The sequence below is a fragment of the Drosophila teissieri genome, unplaced genomic scaffold (genome assembly GCF_016746235.2).
Source record: "Drosophila teissieri strain GT53w unplaced genomic scaffold, Prin_Dtei_1.1 Segkk14_quiver_pilon_scaf, whole genome shotgun sequence".
Lineage (NCBI taxonomy): Eukaryota > Metazoa > Arthropoda > Insecta > Diptera > Drosophilidae > Drosophila > Drosophila teissieri.
In genome coordinates, this window is record NW_025224994.1 from 562,812 (window position 1) to 583,344 (window position 20,533).

The following is a 20,533-nucleotide window of genomic DNA, read 5'->3' on the forward strand; positions in this document are numbered from 1 at the left end:
CCAAATGTCATTGCCCGCATGACGAATGTGCGGGGAGTTTTGTTGCCCTTGTTAAGCTACAGAAATCACTGAACATGCACGTCGCTTTGCTGGATAGTTATTTGAAGAAACATTTCAGCGATATCCGCGCACACGCCTATACGACCTACTCTGAATGCCATAAGAACCTCGGTTAACGGTGTAGAATTGGCTCTGCTGGGGGTTGCGGCGGCTGAGAAACCGGATCGTTTTTTTTCCAATTGAAACGCAGAGGCGAGGATTTCTGGTTCTCCAAAGGGTAGTCTTTATTCACTTTGATGTATATATGTACAAATAGAAACAGGTTGCAAATTTTGTGTCTTCGTGACTTGTAGAAATGAAAGTAAGTGAGTAAGCAAAAACGGAAAAAGTGTGGCCAGCGGTCCCTAATGGATGAATACTCCCTTTTTCAAAAGAGAGTGGGTGGATTCCCTTCTCCATTTAGGGACGCGTGGAACTGGCACACGGGAGCTGGAGTAAACATCCCGCCCGCCTTGCAATGCCACAGATTGCAAAAGAATCTGTGATGCGTCAGTGGGCGTATGTTCCGGAGAGCATCCATCCTAAAACAGTGCTCTGTGCCACGATGTGCCCGTTCTGGCTGTGCATGACACCCGGTTGGATAAGCGTGGGAAACACATCCGCACCTAGCACGACGGAGGTACCAGCCGGCCTGTGGAAACTGGGGTCCGCCAGGATGAGGTTGGTGAACACGGTTTTGGCAGCGTCAGGCAGCTCTCGGGCAGGAGTCCGCATTCGCAGCTGCTCCTCGACGTGGAACACCACCTCAATCCGTGGCGTCTCTGTATGCATCGGTATGAGAGTGGCTCTGCACACCCTCTCATCACCGACTCCCAGGATAGGGAGGGCCATGGCCTCGGCTAGTGATCCGTCGATGCGGCTCAAAGTAGAGCACGCATCTACCATAGCCCGCACATCGAAGCGTTTGACCCCGATGTCGAACCGCAGATTGACGGTGGGCAGGATAGCCGTTGCAGTGTGGGAGAGCACTGCCGAGAGGCGGGGGTGCTCGATGTTGGCCTTCGGCTCTGGCGTCTCGATGGGGCCGTCCGCGCTGGCAGACCGCCCTCGCTTTTTCCCCCGCTGGGGATGCAGCAGGGGGGGGTGGGCGGCCCCCCATACTCCGCAGCGACACTCACTTCGGCACGAGCCTCCGGAATGCTGGTGCGCCAAGCAATTCGGGCAATATTTGTTGATGAGGACCGCACGGAGCCGCCGCTCTGCATCCAGCCGGAGAAACCGCGAACACGTCCGAAGCGGATGAATCCCCTGACAGACTCGGCATCGGAACGATCGAGTTCCTCGAGAACATCTGTCGATGAGCTGGCGACGTTGGTTGCGATGGGACGGCATGGCTGGCGCAAAGAGATGAGAGAAGCTGAGAGAAAAGAACGACTGGAGGATAGAACGGAAAAAAAAAAATAATAATTAGTGGATACGCTTTACTCTTACAGTTATGGACATCGAACGCAGAGACATTGGACATGTTTGTCTACGGGAAGGAAAACTAATTTGGAAATTGGCCGTTTGAGGATACCACGGGCCGTGCGGACGTCTACGACGCGAACTTTGTCATCAGAGCCAGGATAAACCCTTTGAACACGCCCTAAACGCCACCCATACGATGGAACGTGGTCTTCCTTGATAATTACCATGTCGCCTTCGGACATATTCCTGGTTGGAATTTGCCACTTGGTCCTCTTATGGAACTCTTTCAGGTATTCAGCTTTCCATCTCGATGCGAAAAGCTGGCCAAGGGCTTTGAGTCGCTGCCATCGGTTCAGGATAGAACTGGCTTCGCCGGCGGTGGGAGGTTCGGCGGGGACAAGTAGCGGTCCGCCTATCAGAAAATGTCCCGGAGTGAGAGCGAGGATATCCGACGGATCTTCTGACATCGCTGAAATTGGTCTGGAGTTGAGGCATGCCTCGATCCGACACAGTAGAGTGGATAACTCTTCAAGGGTATACTTAAAATTACCTGTCGTCTTGTAGAAGTGAGTCTTGAAGCTCTTGACTCCTGCTTCCCACAGGCCTCCCATATGGGGGGCGCCTGGAGGGTTGAAATGCCAGGATAGGCTCTGGTGACTAAATGACGAGGTAACCTTTTCCTTAACCGCAGCGATGAAATCTTCTGTGAGGGCCTTCTCCGCGCCCACAAAAGTCTTTCCGTTGTCCGAGTAAAGATGGAGAGGGCACCCTCTTCTGGCCGCGAACCTTGAGAAGGCTCCGAGGAATTTCTCCGTGGTCAAGTCCGAAGTGGCTTCCAAATGGATGGCCTTCGTACTGAAGCACACGAAGACGCAGACATAGCCCTTCGTGATTCGACAGGCCCGACCTGAATAGCTCTTGACATCAAACGGTCCCGCGAAGTCGAGTCCTGTGTGTGTAAAGGGTCGCGAATAGGTCGCTCTGGACTGAGGTAGTTTACCCATTAGCTGGGACTGCACCTTCTTCCGGTGAATGACACACACCTTGCAGGTCGTGGTCACACGTTTGATCAGGTTCCGCAGCTTCGGAATCCAGTATCTCGTCCGGATGAGACGAACCATAAGCTGGTTTCCCCCGTGTATGGAGATACGGTGAGTAAATGTGACCAGAAGCTCTGCTAGTTTGGAATGGTACGCCAAAAGGATAGGATGACGTTCGTCGTAGGATAACGAGTCAGATGCAGTCAAACGACCGCATGACCTCATGATGCCGTCAGCATCCAGGAACGGATTAAGGTTGAGGATACAACTGGACGAGGGAAGCTGTCCTTTGGATTGCAGGATGTTGTATTCCTCTGGATAGTCGGCCCGTTGAGTTTGCCTAATAAGCATGAGTTGTATATGGGCGAGTTCTTTACTGCTTAAGTCTGTAGAAGAAGGCGTAGGAATGCATCTGCAGCGGTTGATGAACCGCTGCACAAAAGCCATGACTCGCAGCATGCGATTGAAGTTTGAAAAACGCTCTAGGAGATCCCATGCTGGACACGCTAAATGGCACCGGACGGATCGTCTTTCGAGTTCAGGGTCCGATACCTCTTCGTGCGACGTGGGCCAGGCGACTTGCGGCTGACTCAGCCACGACGGGCCATGCCACCAGAGGTCACTACTTGCCAGCTCTTCAGCCGTGACACCACGACTGGCTAGATCTGCTGGATTGTGCTCGGAACGCACATGTGACCATTGACTGGCATCTGTATTTAGAGCAATCTTAGTCACTCGATTCGCTACGAAGGTGGTCCATTGACATGGTGGCTTGTTCAACCATGCCAACACAATGGTGGAATCAGTCCAGAAAAACGTCTCTATTCGACCAAACGGGATGTGAGGAAGAATCGCAGCCCACAGGTCAGCAAGAAGAACTGCACCACACAATTCTAAGCGACTTTAGTCTTTGACGTGAGCAGACTCGACAAAATGCCTCCGTCGTATTGGATGCGAACATAAATCGCTGCCCCATAGGCCTTCTGAGATGCATCACAGAAGCCGTGGATCTGAACTTGTGCTCCCGGTCGGAATTGTACCCAACGCGGGACGCGAACCTTGTGGAGGGAACTATGGCTGCGAAGGAAATCATGCCAGCGTTGCCGTAGCTCTGCAGGAAGAAACTCGTCCCATCCAATGCCGGCTAACCATATATCCTGCATTAGGATCTTGGCCTGGACTACAAATGGGGACAACCATCCAGCGGGATCGAACAGTTTTGCGATTTGCGATAGGACGTTGCGCTTGGAATAATTCGCATTGACAACAAGCGCAGTCGGGACAAAATAGAACTCATCCGCCTTGGCGTTCCACCGTATTCCCAACGTTTTCGTGGTGCTCACCTCTTCGATGTCGAGGAAGTCACCTGAGAGCAGGTGGTCTGAAGGAAGTGCCTTTAGGAGAGTTCGCTCATTTGCTGTCCACTTGCGGAGAGGAAATCCTGCGGAGCTCAGAGCTGTCCTCAACTCTTGAATGGCTAAAGTAGCCTCGACCTTCGTGTGGGCTCCTGCAAGCACATCGTCCACATACATATAATCTGAAATTATTCGAGATGCCCGTGGATATAGGGCGTGGACATCCTCGGACAGCTGCCGCAACGTTCGTAAAGCTAGAAACGGGGCACAATTAACTCCAAACGTGACAGTCTGAAGCTCATAGTCCCTGATGTCCCCACGATCATCTCGAAAGAGAATTCTCTGAAAAGCGGTGTGTGCAGGGTTTAGGGGAATCTGCCTATACATCTTGGTGATATCGGCATTAAAGACAAATTGGAATGTTCGCCACTTTAGGATCTGGAGGGTGAGATCGGACTGAAGTACTGGCCCTGGATGCAGGATGTCATTCAGGCTGTTCCCATTTGACGAGGGACTGGATGCGTTGAATACCACACGGACCTTTGTGGTAGTACTTTCGGGCTTGAAAACCGCGTGGTGGGGAAGATAAAAATTCACCGTGTCCGTATTCGGAGGCACAGGCTTCATGTGGCCAAGATCTATGTACTCTTTGATCACTGAGTCATAGGTATGCGAGTCTCATTCCTTAGGAATTGTGCGAGAGCGAATGATCTGGAATGCCCCAAGTTGATGTGCTCAGCATCCTTAAAGGGTAGGGATACTACATATTTCCCGTCCCGAGACCTGATAGTCGTTCGAGCGAAGTTTTCTTCGCACAAGTTGTCCGACTCCTTTACTACTTTACATGGAAGATCCTCCACCTCCCAAAATTTTGTGAGAAGTGTCTCCATGGTAGGTTCCGATTCTATGGATATCTTTGTTGTGAAGGACGAAACCCTACTAGTGGCTGTAGAAACTGGCCCGGTTAAAATCCACCCAAAAATGGTCTCTTGCCCTAGCAGTGACCCACATAAGTTTGGCTTCAAGCCTGAGAGGAGGACAGACGGAAGAATATCCGCCCCTATTAGAAGGTCGATCTGGGAGGGCTGGAAAAAGAGTGGATCAGCCAACGGAATATTGGGAAGTCTTCCGAGAATGCTGCGATCGATCGAACTCGTCGGCAGATTCCCGGCCAGATTGGGCAACACCAACGCAGTCGTGTCTATCTTGAGCATCGGCTTCGCCGCCGTGCCCATCTGGAAGTGACACATCCTTTGTGAGACACCTGTGCTGGTTTGGTTTAGCCCCGTGATTCTAGTTCTCACGGTCTGACTAGGAAGCTTGATTCTGGTCGCAAGCTTCTCGGAGATGAAGGTGCCCTCTGAACCTGAGTCTATCAAAGCCCGTGCGGGAAAGTTTTCTCCCTGGTGACAGACTTGGACAATGGCCGTTCCTAAAAGGATGTGACTCTCTGGAGCAGAGATCACAGGAGCGTACACGTGGGCCGACTTGCGTTTCAAAGGAGTTTACCCTTCTCGGCTGTGGGTTCCTGGGCTCCCTAGTATGTTGTGAGTTGGAAGTATGAAGTCGAACTTCTTCAATCGCTTCTAGCGTGCGATATCTATCTTCGAGAAACGAATTCATCTCGTCCCAGGTAGGAATTTCGGACTTGTTGTTCAACGACTGTTCCCATAATGAGAGAGTGACTGTTGGCAACTTGGAAGAGCAGAAGAAAATCAGAATGCAATCCCAATTTTCTGTGGAGACATTGGAGTGTTCCATGGCAATCAAACACCCTTGAATCGTGCTCTGAAGATCCTTCAAGGCCGTTCCTGATTCGGTGCTTATCTTCGGGAGATTGAACAGAACCTTCAACTGGCTATTTACTAAGAGTCGCTTGTTTTCAAAACGCTCTTGAAGTGCAGACCATGCGGATTGGAACCCAGAATTTGTAAGGGGGGACTTGATAACAATAGCGTGAGCTTCGCCGCTGGTTTTGGCGTTTAAGTGGAATAATTTTTCCACTGGAGTCAGCCTGGAATTATCGATGTAGATCGCTGTGAATAGGTCCCGGAAGGTGGGCCACCGCAGATAATCTCCAGTGAAGATTTCCGTGTCACATGGCGGAAGCCTGCAACCCTTCGAGAACGTCTCAACGGACGAATTTGAACTCCCCTGAGAACTGGGGGCGGACAGACGGGCAATATGTTCGTTTAATTGGGAAGCACACCTCTCATAAACCAAGTAGCAGTTCTCATATTTGCTCTGAAGCTGCCGAACGCTTTCGCCACCTCCTTCGTGAAGGGCTAGACGGGAGACTGCTTCGTATTCCCGCTCAACCTTGTCCCAGAGGGACTGGATTTGGTCTAGGCGGATCTTTAGTGTAAAAGAATTAGGCTCGGCAGAGGACGAGGATGCCGCACAAATCTGGCTTTCAAATTTGCTAAGCCGGTCGCTGGTGGCTATAAAATCAAGCATCGCAGCGTCTAAGGAGGTTCTAGTTTTTGATCTCAAATTCCCAGCGGGTCCAGCCCCCGCGTCCCTTGGGCTAGGATCCCGCTTCTGGCCTGCTTCAGACATCATTATAGTTGTTTGAGAATAAGCGCAAAATTATTACCAGAAAAAGGAATAGAGGACAACCGTGTAAAAAAAAAAAAAAACTGGTGAAATTTCTGGTCACCAGAAATGCGGAATGGAAAAAAGCGTACCTAGCTGAAGCAAGTTTGGATATGAAAGCAAATAAATCCCAAAATTGAATTGAGAAAAAAAAATCCAGAATGTAGAAGTACCGTCCACCAGAAACGTGGAATGTCGGAAATACGGGATGGTACTGATGTGCACTGACGGAAAACCGAAACAATACGGTGATTTGAGTACCGTCCGAAAAAAATTTAGAATGTAGCAGTAAAATAATATTTGTTTATGCAAAAAAAAAAAACGATCAGTTGAACAAAATAAATTAAGTACCGTCCACCAGAAGTGTAGAAGTGTAACGCAGTGTGAAGACACTGTTACTGTGGCCGAGGTAAATGTAGGAATATGTAAATGTGTATGTGTTGTATGTTATGTATGTTTATGTTTATTAATGTTTATTAAATGCACAAATTAATATTTGTTTATGCAAAAACGATCAGTTGAACAAAATAAATTAAGTACCGTCCACCAGAAATGCGAATTGTAGAAATGTAACGCAGTGTGAAGACACTGTTACTGTGGCCGAAGTAAAAGTAGGAATATGTAAATGTGTATGTGTTGTATGTTATGTATGTTATGTATGTTTATGTTTGTTTATGTTTATTAATGTTTATTAATTGCACAAATTAATATTTGTTTATGCAAAAAAAACGATCAGTTGCCAAGAATAAAAGAATGTAGGAAATTGATGACACTTGGAGTTTTGGAACCAAATGTAGAAATGGAACTATCACACATATGTACATACATGCAGGGAGCGATGTAAAAACTTCTGACGGCCAAAGGGAAAATTGACAAAGCGATATGGCGGTCGGCAAAAGGCTTACAATTGGACAAAATGGCATGCAGTACTTAGCTGTGGACTATCCCTCGAAGAATCCGGCTGTCGAAGGACCAAAAAATGTAGAATTGGCTCTGCTGGGGGTTGCGGCGGCTGAGAAACCGGATCGTTTTTTTTCCAATTGAAACGCAGAGGCGAGGATTTCTGGTTCTCCAAAGGGTAGTCTTTATTCACTTTGATGTATATATGTACAAATAGAAACAGGTTGCAAATTTTGTGTCTTCGTGACTTGTAGAAATGAAAGTAAGTAAGTGAGTAAGCAAAAACGGAAAAAGTGTGGCCAGCGGTCCCTAATGGATGAATACTCCCTTTTTCAAAAGAGAGTGGGTGGATTCCCTTCTCCATTTAGGGACGCGTGGAACTGGCACACGGGAGCTGGAGTAAACATCCCGCCCGCCTTGCAATGCCACAGATTGCAAAAGAATCTGTGATGCGTCAGTGGGCGTATGTTCCGGAGAGCATCCATCCTAAAACAGTGCTCTGTGCCACGATGTGCCCGTTCTGGCTGTGCATGACACCCGGTTGGATAAGCGTGGGAAACACATCCGCACCTAGCACGACGGAGGTACCAGCCGGCCTGTGGAAACTGGGGTCCGCCAGGATGAGGTTGGTGAACACGGTTTTGGCAGCGTCAGGCAGCTCTCGGGCAGGAGTCCGCATTCGCAGCTGCTCCTCGACGTGGAACACCACCTCAATCCGTGGCGTCTCTGTATGCATCGGTATGAGAGTGGCTCTGCACACCCTCTCATCACCGACTCCCAGGATAGGGAGGGCCATGGCCTCGGCTAGTGATCCGTCGATGCGGCTCAAAGTAGAGCACGCATCTACCATAGCCCGCACATCGAAGCGTTTGACCCCGATGTCGAACCGCAGATTGACGGTGGGCAGGATAGCCGTTGCAGTGTGGGAGAGCACTGCCGAGAGGCGGGGGTGCTCGGTGTTGGCCTTCGGCTCTGGCGGCTCGATGGGGCCGTCCGCGCTGGCAGACCGCTCTCGCTTTTCCCGCCGATGGAGATGCAGCAGGGTGTGATGAGCGTCCCCACATACTCGGCAGCGACACTCACTTCGGCACGAGCCTCCGGAATGCTGGTGCGCCAAGCAATTCGGGCAATATTTGTTGATGAGGACCGCACGGAGCCGCCGCTCTGCATCCAGCCGGAGAAAACGCGAACACGTCCGAAGCGGATGAATCCCCTGACAGACTCGGCATCGGAACGATCGAGTTCCTCGAGAACATCTGTCGATGAGCTGGCGACGTTGGTTGCGATGGGACGGCATGGCTGGCGCAAAGAGATGAGAGAAGCTGAGAGAAAAGAACGACTGGAGGATAGAACGGAAAAAAAAAAATAATAATTAGTGGATACGCTTTACTCTTACGGGAAGGAAAACTAATTTGGAAATTGGCCGTTTGAGGATACCACGGGCCGTGCGGACGTCTACGACGCGAACTTTGTCATCAGAGCCAGGATAAACCCTTTGAACACGCCCTAAACGCCACCCATACGATGGAACGTGGTCTTCCTTGATAATTACCATGTCGCCTTCGGACATATTCCTGGTTGGAATTTGCCACTTGGTCCTCTTATGGAACTCTTTCAGGTATTCAGCTTTCCATCTCGATGCGAAAAGCTGGCCAAGGGCTTTGAGTCGCTGCCATCGGTTCAGGATAGAACTGGCTTCGCCGGCGGTGGGAGGTTCGGCGGGGACAAGTAGCGGTCCGCCTATCAGAAAATGTCCCGGAGTGAGAGCGAGGATATCCGACGGATCTTCTGACATCGCTGAAATTGGTCTGGAGTTGAGGCATGCCTCGATCCGACACAGTAGAGTGGATAACTCTTCAAGGGTATACTTAAAATTACCTGTCGTCTTGTAGAAGTGAGTCTTGAAGCTCTTGACTCCTGCTTCCCACAGGCCTCCCATATGGGGGGCGCCTGGAGGGTTGAAATGCCAGGATAGGCTCTGGTGACTAAATGACGAGGTAACCTTTTCCTTAACCGCAGCGATGAAATCTTCTGTGAGGGCCTTCTCCGCGCCCACAAAAGTCTTTCCGTTGTCCGAGTAAAGATGGAGAGGGCACCCTCTTCTGGCCGCGAACCTTGAGAAGGCTCCGAGGAATTTCTCCGTGGTCAAGTCCGAAGTGGCTTCCAAATGGATGGCCTTCGTACTGAAGCACACGAAGACGCAGACATAGCCCTTCGTGATTCGACAGGCCCGACCTGAATAGCTCTTGACATCAAACGGTCCCGCGAAGTCGAGTCCTGTGTGTGTAAAGGGTCGCGAATAGGTCGCTCTGGACTGAGGTAGTTTACCCATTAGCTGGGACTGCACCTTCTTCCGGTGAATGACACACACCTTGCAGGTCGTGGTCACACGTTTGATCAGGTTCCGCAGCTTCGGAATCCAGTATCTCGTCCGGATGAGACGAACCATAAGCTGGTTTCCCCCGTGTATGGAGATACGGTGAGTAAATGTGACCAGAAGCTCTGCTAGTTTGGAATGGTACGCCAAAAGGATAGGATGACGTTCGTCGTAGGATAACGAGTCAGATGCAGTCAAACGACCGCATGACCTCATGATGCCGTCAGCATCCAGGAACGGATTAAGGTTGAGGATACAACTGGACGAGGGAAGCTGTCCTTTGGATTGCAGGATGTTGTATTCCTCTGGATAGTCGGCCCGTTGAGTTTGCCTAATAAGCATGAGTTGTATATGGGCGAGTTCTTTACTGCTTAAGTCTGTAGAAGAAGGCGTAGGAATGCATCTGCAGCGGTTGATGAACCGCTGCACAAAAGCCATGACTCGCAGCATGCGATTGAAGTTTGAAAAACGCTCTAGGAGATCCCATGCTGGACACGCTAAATGGCACCGGACGGATCGTCTTTCGAGTTCAGGGTCCGATACCTCTTCGTGCGACGTGGGCCAGGCGACTTGCGGCTGACTCAGCCACGACGGGCCATGCCACCAGAGGTCACTACTTGCCAGCTCTTCAGCCGTGACACCACGACTGGCTAGATCTGCTGGATTGTGCTCGGAACGCACATGTGACCATTGACTGGCATCTGTATTTAGAGCAATCTTAGTCACTCGATTCGCTACGAAGGTGGTCCATTGACATGGTGGCTTGTTCAACCATGCCAACACAATGGTGGAATCAGTCCAGAAAAACGTCTCTATTCGACCAAACGGTATGTGAGGAAGAATCGCAGCCCACAGGTCAGCAAGAAGAACTGCACCACACAATTCTAAGCGACTTTAGTCTTTGACGTGAGCAGACTCGACGAAATGCCTCCGTCGTATTGGATGCGAACATAAATCGCTGCCCCATAGGCCTTCTGAGATGCATCACAGAAGCCGTGGATCTGAACTTGTGCTCCCGGTCGGAATTGTACCCAACGCGGGACGCGAACCTTGTGGAGGGAACTATGGCTGCGAAGGAAATCATGCCAGCGTTGCCGTAGCTCTGCAGGAAGAAACTCGTCCCATCCAATGCCGGCTAACCATATATCCTGCATTAGGATCTTGGCCTGGACTACAAATGGGGACAACCATCCAGCGGGATCGAACAGTTTTGCGATTTGCGATAGGACGTTGCGCTTGGAATAATTCGCATTGACAACAAGCGCAGTCGGGACAAAATAGAACTCATCCGCCTTGGCGTTCCACCGTATTCCCAACGTTTTCGTGGTGCTCACCTCTTCGATGTCGAGGAAGTCACCTGAGAGCAGGTGGTCTGAAGGAAGTGCCTTTAGGAGAGTTCGCTCATTTGCTGTCCACTTGCGGAGAGGAAATCCTGCGGAGCTCAGAGCTGTCCTCAACTCTTGAATGGCTAAAGTAGCCTCGACCTTCGTGTGGGCTCCTGCAAGCACATCGTCCACATACATATAATCTGAAATTATTCGAGATGCCCGTGGATATAGGGCGTGGACATCCTCGGACAGCTGCCGCAACGTTCGTAAAGCTAGAAACGGGGCACAATTAACTCCAAACGTGACAGTCTGAAGCTCATAGTCCCTGATGTCCCCACGATCATCTCGAAAGAGAATTCTCTGAAAAGCGGTGTGTGCAGGGTTTAGGGGAATCTGCCTATACATCTTGGTGATATCGGCATTAAAGACAAATTGGAATGTTCGCCACTTTAGGATCTGGAGGGTGAGATCGGACTGAAGTACTGGCCCTGGATGCAGGATGTCATTCAGGCTGTTCCCATTTGACGAGGGACTGGATGCGTTGAATACCACACGGACCTTTGTGGTAGTACTTTCGGGCTTGAAAACCGCGTGGTGGGGAAGATAAAAATTCACCGTGTCCGTATTCGGAGGCACAGGCTTCATGTGGCCAAGATCTATGTACTCTTTGATCACTGAGTCATAGGTATCTTTGAGAATCGGATCCCTTTTCAGGCGAGTCTCATTCCTTAGGAATTGTGCGAGAGCGAATGATCTGGAATGCCCCAAGTTGATGTGCTCAGCATCCTTAAAGGGTAGGGATACTACATATTTCCCGTCCCGAGACCTGATAGTCGTTCGAGCGAAGTTTTCTTCGCACAAGTTGTCCGACTCCTTTACTACTTTACATGGAAGATCCTCCACCTCCCAAAATTTTGTGAGAAGTGTCTCCATGGTAGGTTCCGATTCTATGGATATCTTTGTTGTGAAGGACGAAACCCTACTAGTGGCTGTAGAAACTGGCCCGGTTAAAATCCACCCAAAAATGGTCTCTTGCCCTAGCAGTGACCCACATAAGTTTGGCTTCAAGCCTGAGAGGAGGACAGACGGAAGAATATCCGCCCCTATTAGAAGGTCGATCTGGGAGGGCTGGAAAAAGAGTGGATCAGCCAACGGAATATTGGGAAGTCTTCCGAGAATGCTGCGATCGATCGAACTCGTCGGCAGATTCCCGGCCAGATTGGGCAACACCAACGCAGTCGTGTCTATCTTGAGCATCGGCTTCGCCGCCGTGCCCATCTGGAAGTGACACATCCTTTGTGAGACACCTGTGCTGGTTTGGTTTAGCCCCGTGATTCTAGTTCTCACGGTCTGACTAGGAAGCTTGATTCTGGTCGCAAGCTTCTCGGAGATGAAGGTGCCCTCTGAACCTGAGTCTATCAAAGCCCGTGCGGGAAAGTTTTCTCCCTGGTGACAGACTTGGACAATGGCCGTTCCTAAAAGGATGTGACTCTCTGGAGCAGAGATCACAGGAGCGTACACGTGGGCCGACTTGCGTTTCAAAGGAGTTTACCCTTCTCGGCTGTGGGTTCCTGGGCTCCCTAGTATGTTGTGAGTTGGAAGTATGAAGTCGAACTTCTTCAATCGCTTCTAGCGTGCGATATCTATCTTCGAGAAACGAATTCATCTCGTCCCAGGTAGGAATTTCGGACTTGTTGTTCAACGACTGTTCCCATAATGAGAGAGTGACTGTTGGCAACTTGGAAGAGCAGAAGAAAATCAGAATGCAATCCCAATTTTCTGTGGAGACATTGGAGTGTTCCATGGCAATCAAACACCCTTGAATCGTGCTCTGAAGATCCTTCAAGGCCGTTCCTGATTCGGTGCTTATCTTCGGGAGATTGAACAGAACCTTCAACTGGCTATTTACTAAGAGTCGCTTGTTTTCAAAACGCTCTTGAAGTGCAGACCATGCGGATTGGAACCCAGAATTTGTAAGGGGGGACTTGATAACAATAGCGTGAGCTTCGCCGCTGGTTTTGGCGTTTAAGTGGAATAATTTTTCCACTGGAGTCAGCCTGGAATTATCGATGTAGATCGCTGTGAATAGGTCCCGGAAGGTGGGCCACCGCAGATAATCTCCAGTGAAGATTTCCGTGTCACATGGCGGAAGCCTGCAACCCTTCGAGAACGTCTCAACGGACGAATTTGAACTCCCCTGAGAACTGGGGGCGGACAGACGGGCAATATGTTCGTTTAATTGGGAAGCACACCTCTCATAAACCAAGTAGCAGTTCTCATATTTGCTCTGAAGCTGCCGAACGCTTTCGCCACCTCCTTCGTGAAGGGCTAGACGGGAGACTGCTTCGTATTCCCGCTCAACCTTGTCCCAGAGGGACTGGATTTGGTCTAGGCGGATCTTTAGTGTAAAAGAATTAGGCTCGGCAGAGGACGAGGATGCCGCACAAATCTGGCTTTCAAATTTGCTAAGCCGGTCGCTGGTGGCTATAAAATCAAGCACCGCAGCGTCTAAGGAGGTTCTAGTTTTTGATCTCAAATTCCCAGCGGGTCCAGCCCCCGCGTCCCTTGGGCTAGGATCCCGCTTCTGGCCTGCTTCAGACATCATTATAGTTGTTTGAGAATAAGCGCAAAATTATTACCAGAAAAAGGAATAGAGGACAACCGTGTAAAAAAAAAAAAAACTGGGGAAATTTCTGGTCACCAGAAATGCGGAATGGAAAAAAGCGTACCTAGCTGAAGCAAGTTTGGATATGAAAGCAAATAAATCCCAAAATTGAATTGAGAAAAAAAAATCCAGAATGTAGAAGTACCGTCCACCAGAAACGTGGAATGTCGGAAATACGGGATGGTGATTTGAGTACCGTCCGAAAAAAATTTAGAATGTAGCAGTAAAATAATATTTGTTTATGCAAAAAAAAAAAACGATCAGTTGAACAAAATAAATTAAGTACCGTCCACCAGAAGTGTAGAAGTGTAACGCAGTGTGAAGACACTGTTACTGTGGCCGAGGTAAATGTAGGAATATGTAAATGTGTATGTGTTGTATGTTATGTATGTTTATGTTTATTAAATGCACAAATTAATATTTGTTTATGCAAAAACGATCAGTTGAACAAAATAAATTAAGTACCGTCCACCAGAAATGCGAATTGTAGAAATGTAACGCAGTGTGAAGACACTGTTACTGTGGCCGAAGTAAAAGTAGGAATATGTAAATGTGTATGTGTTGTATGTTATGTATGTTTATGTTTATTAATGTTTATTAAATGCACAAATTAATATTTGTTTATGCAAAAAAAACGATCAGTTGCCAAGAATAAAAGAATGTAGGAAATTGATGACACTTGGAGTTTTGGAACCAAATGTAGAAATGGAACTATCACACATATGTACATACATGCAGGGAGCGATGTAAAAACTTCTGCCGGCCAAAGGGAAAATTGACAAAGCGATATGGCGGTCGGCAAAAGGCTTACAATTGGACAAAATGGCATGCAGTACTTAGCTGTGGACTATCCCTCGAAGAATCCGGCTGTCGAAGGACCAAAAAATGTAGAATTGGCTCTGCTGGGGGTTGCGGCGGCTGAGAAACCGGATCGTTTTTTTTCCAATTGAAACGCAGAGGCGAGGATTTCTGGTTCTCCAAAGGGTAGTCTTTATTCACTTTGATGTATATATGTACAAATAGAAACAGGTTGCAAATTTTGTGTCTTCGTGACTTGTAGAAATGAAAGTAAGTAAGTGAGTAAGCAAAAACGGAAAAAGTGTGGCCAGCGGTCCCTAATGGATGAATACTCCCTTTTTCAAAAGAGAGTGGGTGGATTCCCTTCTCCATTTAGGGACGCGTGGAACTGGCACACGGGAGCTGGAGTAAACAAACGGGTTTAAGTAATCGGGTCCGTTCAGCATAAAGTCGTTGAGGGATTTGCCGTGACTCTTTGCATCTGCATCCCAAACCAATCTTATTTTATTTGGCTTGTTTGGGTTTAGAGCGATGAATATAGGGAGGTACCATACACGGTTTATGTCCTCTGCTATATCTTTGGTTTCCAGTTCGAAATCGTAGTTTTTGTCGACTAGGTTGTCAATTTGGCCTTGAATTTTATCGAATAGCTCTGGATTCTTGTTAATTTTTTGGGATATACATCTTTGTCTCGCCAGAGCAGTCCAATTTAATAGCAAACATTTACTTCCTTGCATGTTGCCACCAGAATTCCCGTAGCCTTTTCGTCGTCTTTAGAGAAGAGCTTCCGCGGTGTGATAGGGTCTGCGTTGAAGCTTATTCTTACCGTCTTGTCGATGTAGTGCCAGTTGCAAAGGTCTAGTTGTTTGCGATTAGAAGCATCGGTGCAGCATTCCAATAAGATTTTATGGGCAATCCATGTAGGTGCTTGTATTTGCTGCCAAGTTTATGTGCGTCAACGGTTTGCTTAGGTAGGGCAATCTCCATCTCCGATATTTGAACCTGGGCTTTAAGCGACATTTCCTCCGTACGGGTGGTGTCTTCGGTCCACTGCAGACAAAGTGGTTCAGAGGAAACAGGAACCTTGAGGAGTGTTACAGATGAGCCCTCGTCCAAAAACGCATACGTGTCGACCCTTGCTCCGTTCTCATATAGTGTTACCGGCAGGATTCGAAAGTATGGTTCTTCGAGGCCAGTTTCTTGATGGTGGGTACTAACGAGTTCGGGCTTAGGAGCTTCTCTGTGAAGGAGAGGGTGGTGTTTTGATTGATAGTTATAAACGCCGCAATCGCGTTTGGAGAAACATTTGCGACGGTGCATCTTTAGGCATCTGTAGCAGGCCTTGGCGTCGTTCTTCTGATTGCCTTCGGACTCACTCATTTCTCCGGTTGATAAGTGCGTGTGGGTATTCACGCTCCATGAATTTTGTGCAGGTATGACGGTGGAGGCTGCTTCTGATAAATTGTATATCCAGTCGCTGAATGATTTTACAAAAAGGATAGGAGCACTGCGTGGATGCATGGCCCAGCTTAATTTATGTTGAGTGGGCAACTTGTCAACAAGCTCGCGCAGAAGCATTGGGTTGTCAAGATGTGCGTACAGGTTACAGGCCTCCATTGTGGCGCACGCGTTGCGCACTGCCATCGCAAAGTCGCTGGCGTCAGTCCCTGGCGTGATCTACTTCAACAGAGTTCTACACATGCATAGCCTTCATACGTGTACGTGTGTATCTTGGCTTATAGGTATGCGTGTGTTCCGAGTGAATTTCACAAATGGTTGGCGTCACTTTTAATTGCGCTTAATATTGAGTACTTGCAAAGTTTTTTAAAGAAATGTTGAGGCACTAATTAATTTGGGCCTAGGGAGAGCAATAATAAACAACCTTTTATAGCAGTCACTTTATTTTTATTTTATTTTTTTTTTGCAAAGCGAGCAGCTTTAACTTTGTTTTTTCTCCTTCGCCAGTGTTTCCTCAAGTGTCGTACAAGTGTTGCCCTATCCAAAAACCGCAGATCATGGGTAACACTCTTACCAAAGGTTTTCAGGGTTACGCCTTTTTTGCCTAGTTAGCGGTTGAATTTAAATTACGGCGGTAACAGGGACATATAGAGTACTTGAGGAGCGCGTACAGCTCGCCCATAGTCATGGTGAAGAGGAAAACGGGCAAATGCAGACTGTGCTGGACTTCAGGCATATATCCGCGAAATCAATAAAGGACGCCATAAAGGACCAACTAAGGAAGGACAGAGAAGCCAGTCGAGGGTTCACAATATTCACGGTTCCAGGGACAGGGCTGTTCCATTAGCGAGTGATGCCGTTTGGATTACACTCCGCACCGCAACGGGCACCAGTGTACTGGACCAGGTGATTGGACCGGAAATGATGATATCATCGTAATTCGTCGCACCCTAGATGAACGCAATAGAAACCTCAGAAGAGTGCCCCGCCGCTTGAAGAACGCAAACCTAAGGATAAGCCCAGAAAAATTTCAATTTTTCAGGCAAGAACTGTTGTACCTAGAACACACCGTCGAAAGCCAATGTATAGGTACGGACCCAGACATGATAGCAGCTATAGGCCAATTATAACCACCCTCGCCAGTCCGTGATTTAAGACAATACCATGAAGTTGCGTCATGATACCGGCGTTTCGTAACTGACTTAACGCGCATTCTGAAGAAACTTAACGACCTCCTCCGACGGACGCCAGCGACTACGGGATAGGCGCATTTATCACACTGGACACCGAAGTGAGCGAAAAAGTTATCACATACTCGAGCCGGACCCTAAACCTTGCCGAAAAAAATTACTAGACAACAGAAAAGGAGTGATTGGCAATCGTGTGGGCAATTCGAAAAATTTTAAGGTAGTGACGGATCACATGCCACTGATGTGGCAAAACAACATCAAAAGACCTTTGGCCAAAATTGACAGGTGGGCACTACGAAGTACGCAGAAGACGGAGGCCAAAGCAAAATGCAGCTGTATCAGAGAAATACGAAGGAAAATAAATAAATGCACACCCTCAGAAGTTCTCAGACTATGTATGAGAATCTGCCCTGTATAGGCAGATGGAGGGAGTTGGTACCATTGCGAACAGCCATGGCGGAAACGTTACAAAAAGCATTTAGGGAACGCATAGGCGCGAGGTTTGGCCTTCCGAAAGTGGTGATCGAAAAGTTCTTCGGCGTGATGGGAATAAAGCAGCAGCTTACGGCCCCGTATACCCCTCAGGCAAAGACTTTATAATAACAAGATGCGTAACGGCCATACATTAGTTTTGCACTATGCAGCCACTTTTTTGGTGACGACCAAAATTGCTCTCTTTTCGCTCGCCTAAAATTGAGAGCGTAAAAATCTAAAAATAGAATTGTCTTACTTGTGTGAGTTAAAACATTAAAGGAGATAGTGTGTATGTGTGCGTGCTTCTGCTAGAAGACGATTTTCGGGCCGAAATCAATTTTGATCTAAGAAACGAATTTGATTAATGTTTTGGTCAATTTCGATTCAAAACTATTATGGTTTGAAAGAAATTTTTTTAATATTCGTTTGATAAAATCGCCGCTCGAATTAGCTACCGGTTACATATTTATATTTATATTTATATTGATAATTATTAATATGTAATATATGTAATATATTTCCGTACTTTACCAATGCAACAAAACGACTTTAATTGATTATAAATACAATTATATAGCGAAATTTAAAAAAATCGAGGAGCTATACGTATAGTCAGCTTTAAGCAAACGTTTTAAGAGAAAAAAAAAACGTATTAAAAGAAAAAACAAAAAAAATTGGCGAAAAAATCGTGTGCAAAAAAATCGTATGGCGTTACGCATCTTGTTATTCTAATGTCTTTGCCTCAGGAGAATCCAACGGAGAGAGCGAACTGCTCGGTGAACAGTATGATAGCACACTTCGCCGGACAACATTTTAGCGGTGGGATTGTGGTGAAAAACCCGGTCGACAAGGCTATTGCCTGGAGCGTTCGTAAGAACCGAGCAGGCGTGGTAACGACGCGACCCGTCAGAGAAGACATGGGGTTGACGTGTTTTTGTTTCACCGGCGATTGCCTGGAGAACGCAGCCGTCCCATAGACGGGTTTCCATGTCCGTCCACATCAGCTTGCTTTCGTAAGCCCACAGCCGTGGCAGTACCTGGGTGAGCAATCACTCCCACTTCAACTCCGTCGTGGGAGATCAAGGAAACAAGAACTGCCCAATATTGTTATTGGTAACCGAGTGATCCACTTTAATAAAACACACGAGCTAGCCGCATGTATCTCGTAGCGAGCAGACCAACAAAATCAGCTGGTTACACTTTTTTGATACATCTATCCTTCTATAGTGTTATTCTTGTGCTAGAATGCTAGTCTCCTCGAAGTATGGAGACCCTTTTTGGTACAGGGTGACCTGTATGTCCGTATCATGTTTTATGTTAAAGTCCGGCTAGGTCTGGCGTTCCTACATATACGGTAGAGATGGTAGCCACCACTCATTAGCATTGGACTTTGGCGGCTTGCTGGCAGGGCAGATTGTAATAACCCTTCTCTAGGGTTCGATTGACGAAATGTACCGATTACTCTAGCGGGCAGAGTTCGTATTGACGTTTGGATCCTAATGTTTATTCAGTGTGGGTTATCTTCCCCGTATGGAAGATAAGCTGATACCTAGTCGAGAATATTCCCCTTCTCCCATTCGGAGGTTTGCAGGTCTGGTTAGCAATACTTTGTGTGTCCGTTAACCCTAATTTTCCTTGGCTTACCTGGCAAGATGAAAACAAGATTAATGCGTGCACCCAGGCGGCAAGCCCTTTCACCGCGGTTTCTTGGTTCGTGGTCCATGAATCGCACCAGGTACGCCGATGGTACCCAAGAATGAGACTAAAAACTACTAATTCTAAACAGCAGAGAGCATTGCTTGCTTAAGAGCTTTCCCAAGGGTTTCGAACCGATGTTGATCGGGATATCTTAACCGTTGTCTTTTTACACGTAAGATCCCTGCAGAAGGATTTTTATATTTTTTAATCAGGTATTATTTTTGGTGGATATTGATATGTACGAAGAAGAATTTACATGGTTTATGTGTGTAAGGGTGTGGTGGATGCCAGGAGGAGGAGGGTGTTGTTTGGTTGCAAAAAGTCCTGGAGTCCCTGCGGTACTTCCACGAGGACATGCTTCCCAGGGCCAGGAGTCCCTGTCACATCGCCACTGCAGCGAAGTTGCTGATCTGACCCCAGAAGGTCTGGTCCGAGATCATGCGCTCCCCGTGGGTCGACGGGTCCACTATGTCCTCCATGAAACCTTGTCGTGATCAAATCGCTGGCAATTAAAAATTATGTGCTCTGCGGTCTCATCTACGCCGCATTCTGGGCAGTTGCGGTCATCGTCGTGGCCAAACCTAGTCAGATAGCTCCTGAAGCATCTATGCCCGCCTAGAATATGGGAAAGCCAAAAATTGACCTCGCCATGCCGTCTTCAAATTCATAAAGACCCATCACCCATTTGTCGACTGCTGCCATCGTCTTTGCCACCTTTCGAAGCTGTTAGCTCTGGAAATCTTCTTAACCTCGTCGTATATCTCCTTTGCCTCCAAGGCCAGAAAGTATATAGGCAGAGTTCCAGCTATAACTTAGGCTGCGTCGTCCGAAATCGTCCGAAAGCCGGAGCACACCCACGAGGCTCCTTATGCAAGACCTCTTCTCTGAAGCTTCGGCCCATTTTGGGGCTTCGTATAGTACTGTTGCCCTGCAGACAGCGCTATTCGCGCTTAATTATGCCCACTAAAGTATCCGGTACAAGGTGCTGATGGTGTCCTTCCTTCCGAGAGGTCCCCTGCTGCGGAGATGGCTTCGTGCAGTCTGAGGCTGATACAGCGCTCGAAAGCTTTGCCCATGTGGTCAATCAGGCTTATCGGTCTGTATAAAGATGGACTCTCGGGAGGCTTGTTGGGCTTGGGGAGCAGTACCAGCATCTGTCGCTGCCCGCGCTCTGGGAAGAAGTTTTCC

At 48.1% G+C, this 20,533-nt stretch overlaps 2 protein-coding genes across 2 annotated transcripts; both read right to left on the reverse strand.

Moving 5' to 3' along the window:
• Positions 1–549: 549 nt before the first annotated feature.
• LOC122625614 lies at positions 550–3,400 on the reverse strand. Its single transcript, XM_043805703.1, has 3 exons — positions 2,018–3,400; positions 1,692–1,936; positions 550–1,434 (listed from the first exon to the last, which is right to left on the reverse strand). Exons 1-3 carry the CDS (start codon positions 2,964–2,966, stop codon positions 550–552), a joined length of 2,079 nt encoding a protein of 692 aa, XP_043661638.1. The 5' UTR covers positions 2,967–3,400.
• Positions 3,401–7,811: 4,411 nt separating this feature from the next.
• On the reverse strand, positions 7,812–10,615 carry LOC122625615. Its single transcript, XM_043805704.1, has 3 exons — positions 9,236–10,615; positions 8,910–9,154; positions 7,812–8,696 (listed from the first exon to the last, which is right to left on the reverse strand). The coding sequence occupies exons 1-3, from the start codon at positions 10,182–10,184 to the stop codon at positions 7,812–7,814; spliced, it is 2,079 nt and encodes a 692-aa protein (XP_043661639.1). The 5' UTR covers positions 10,185–10,615.
• Between the last annotated feature and the right edge of the window lie 9,918 nt (positions 10,616–20,533).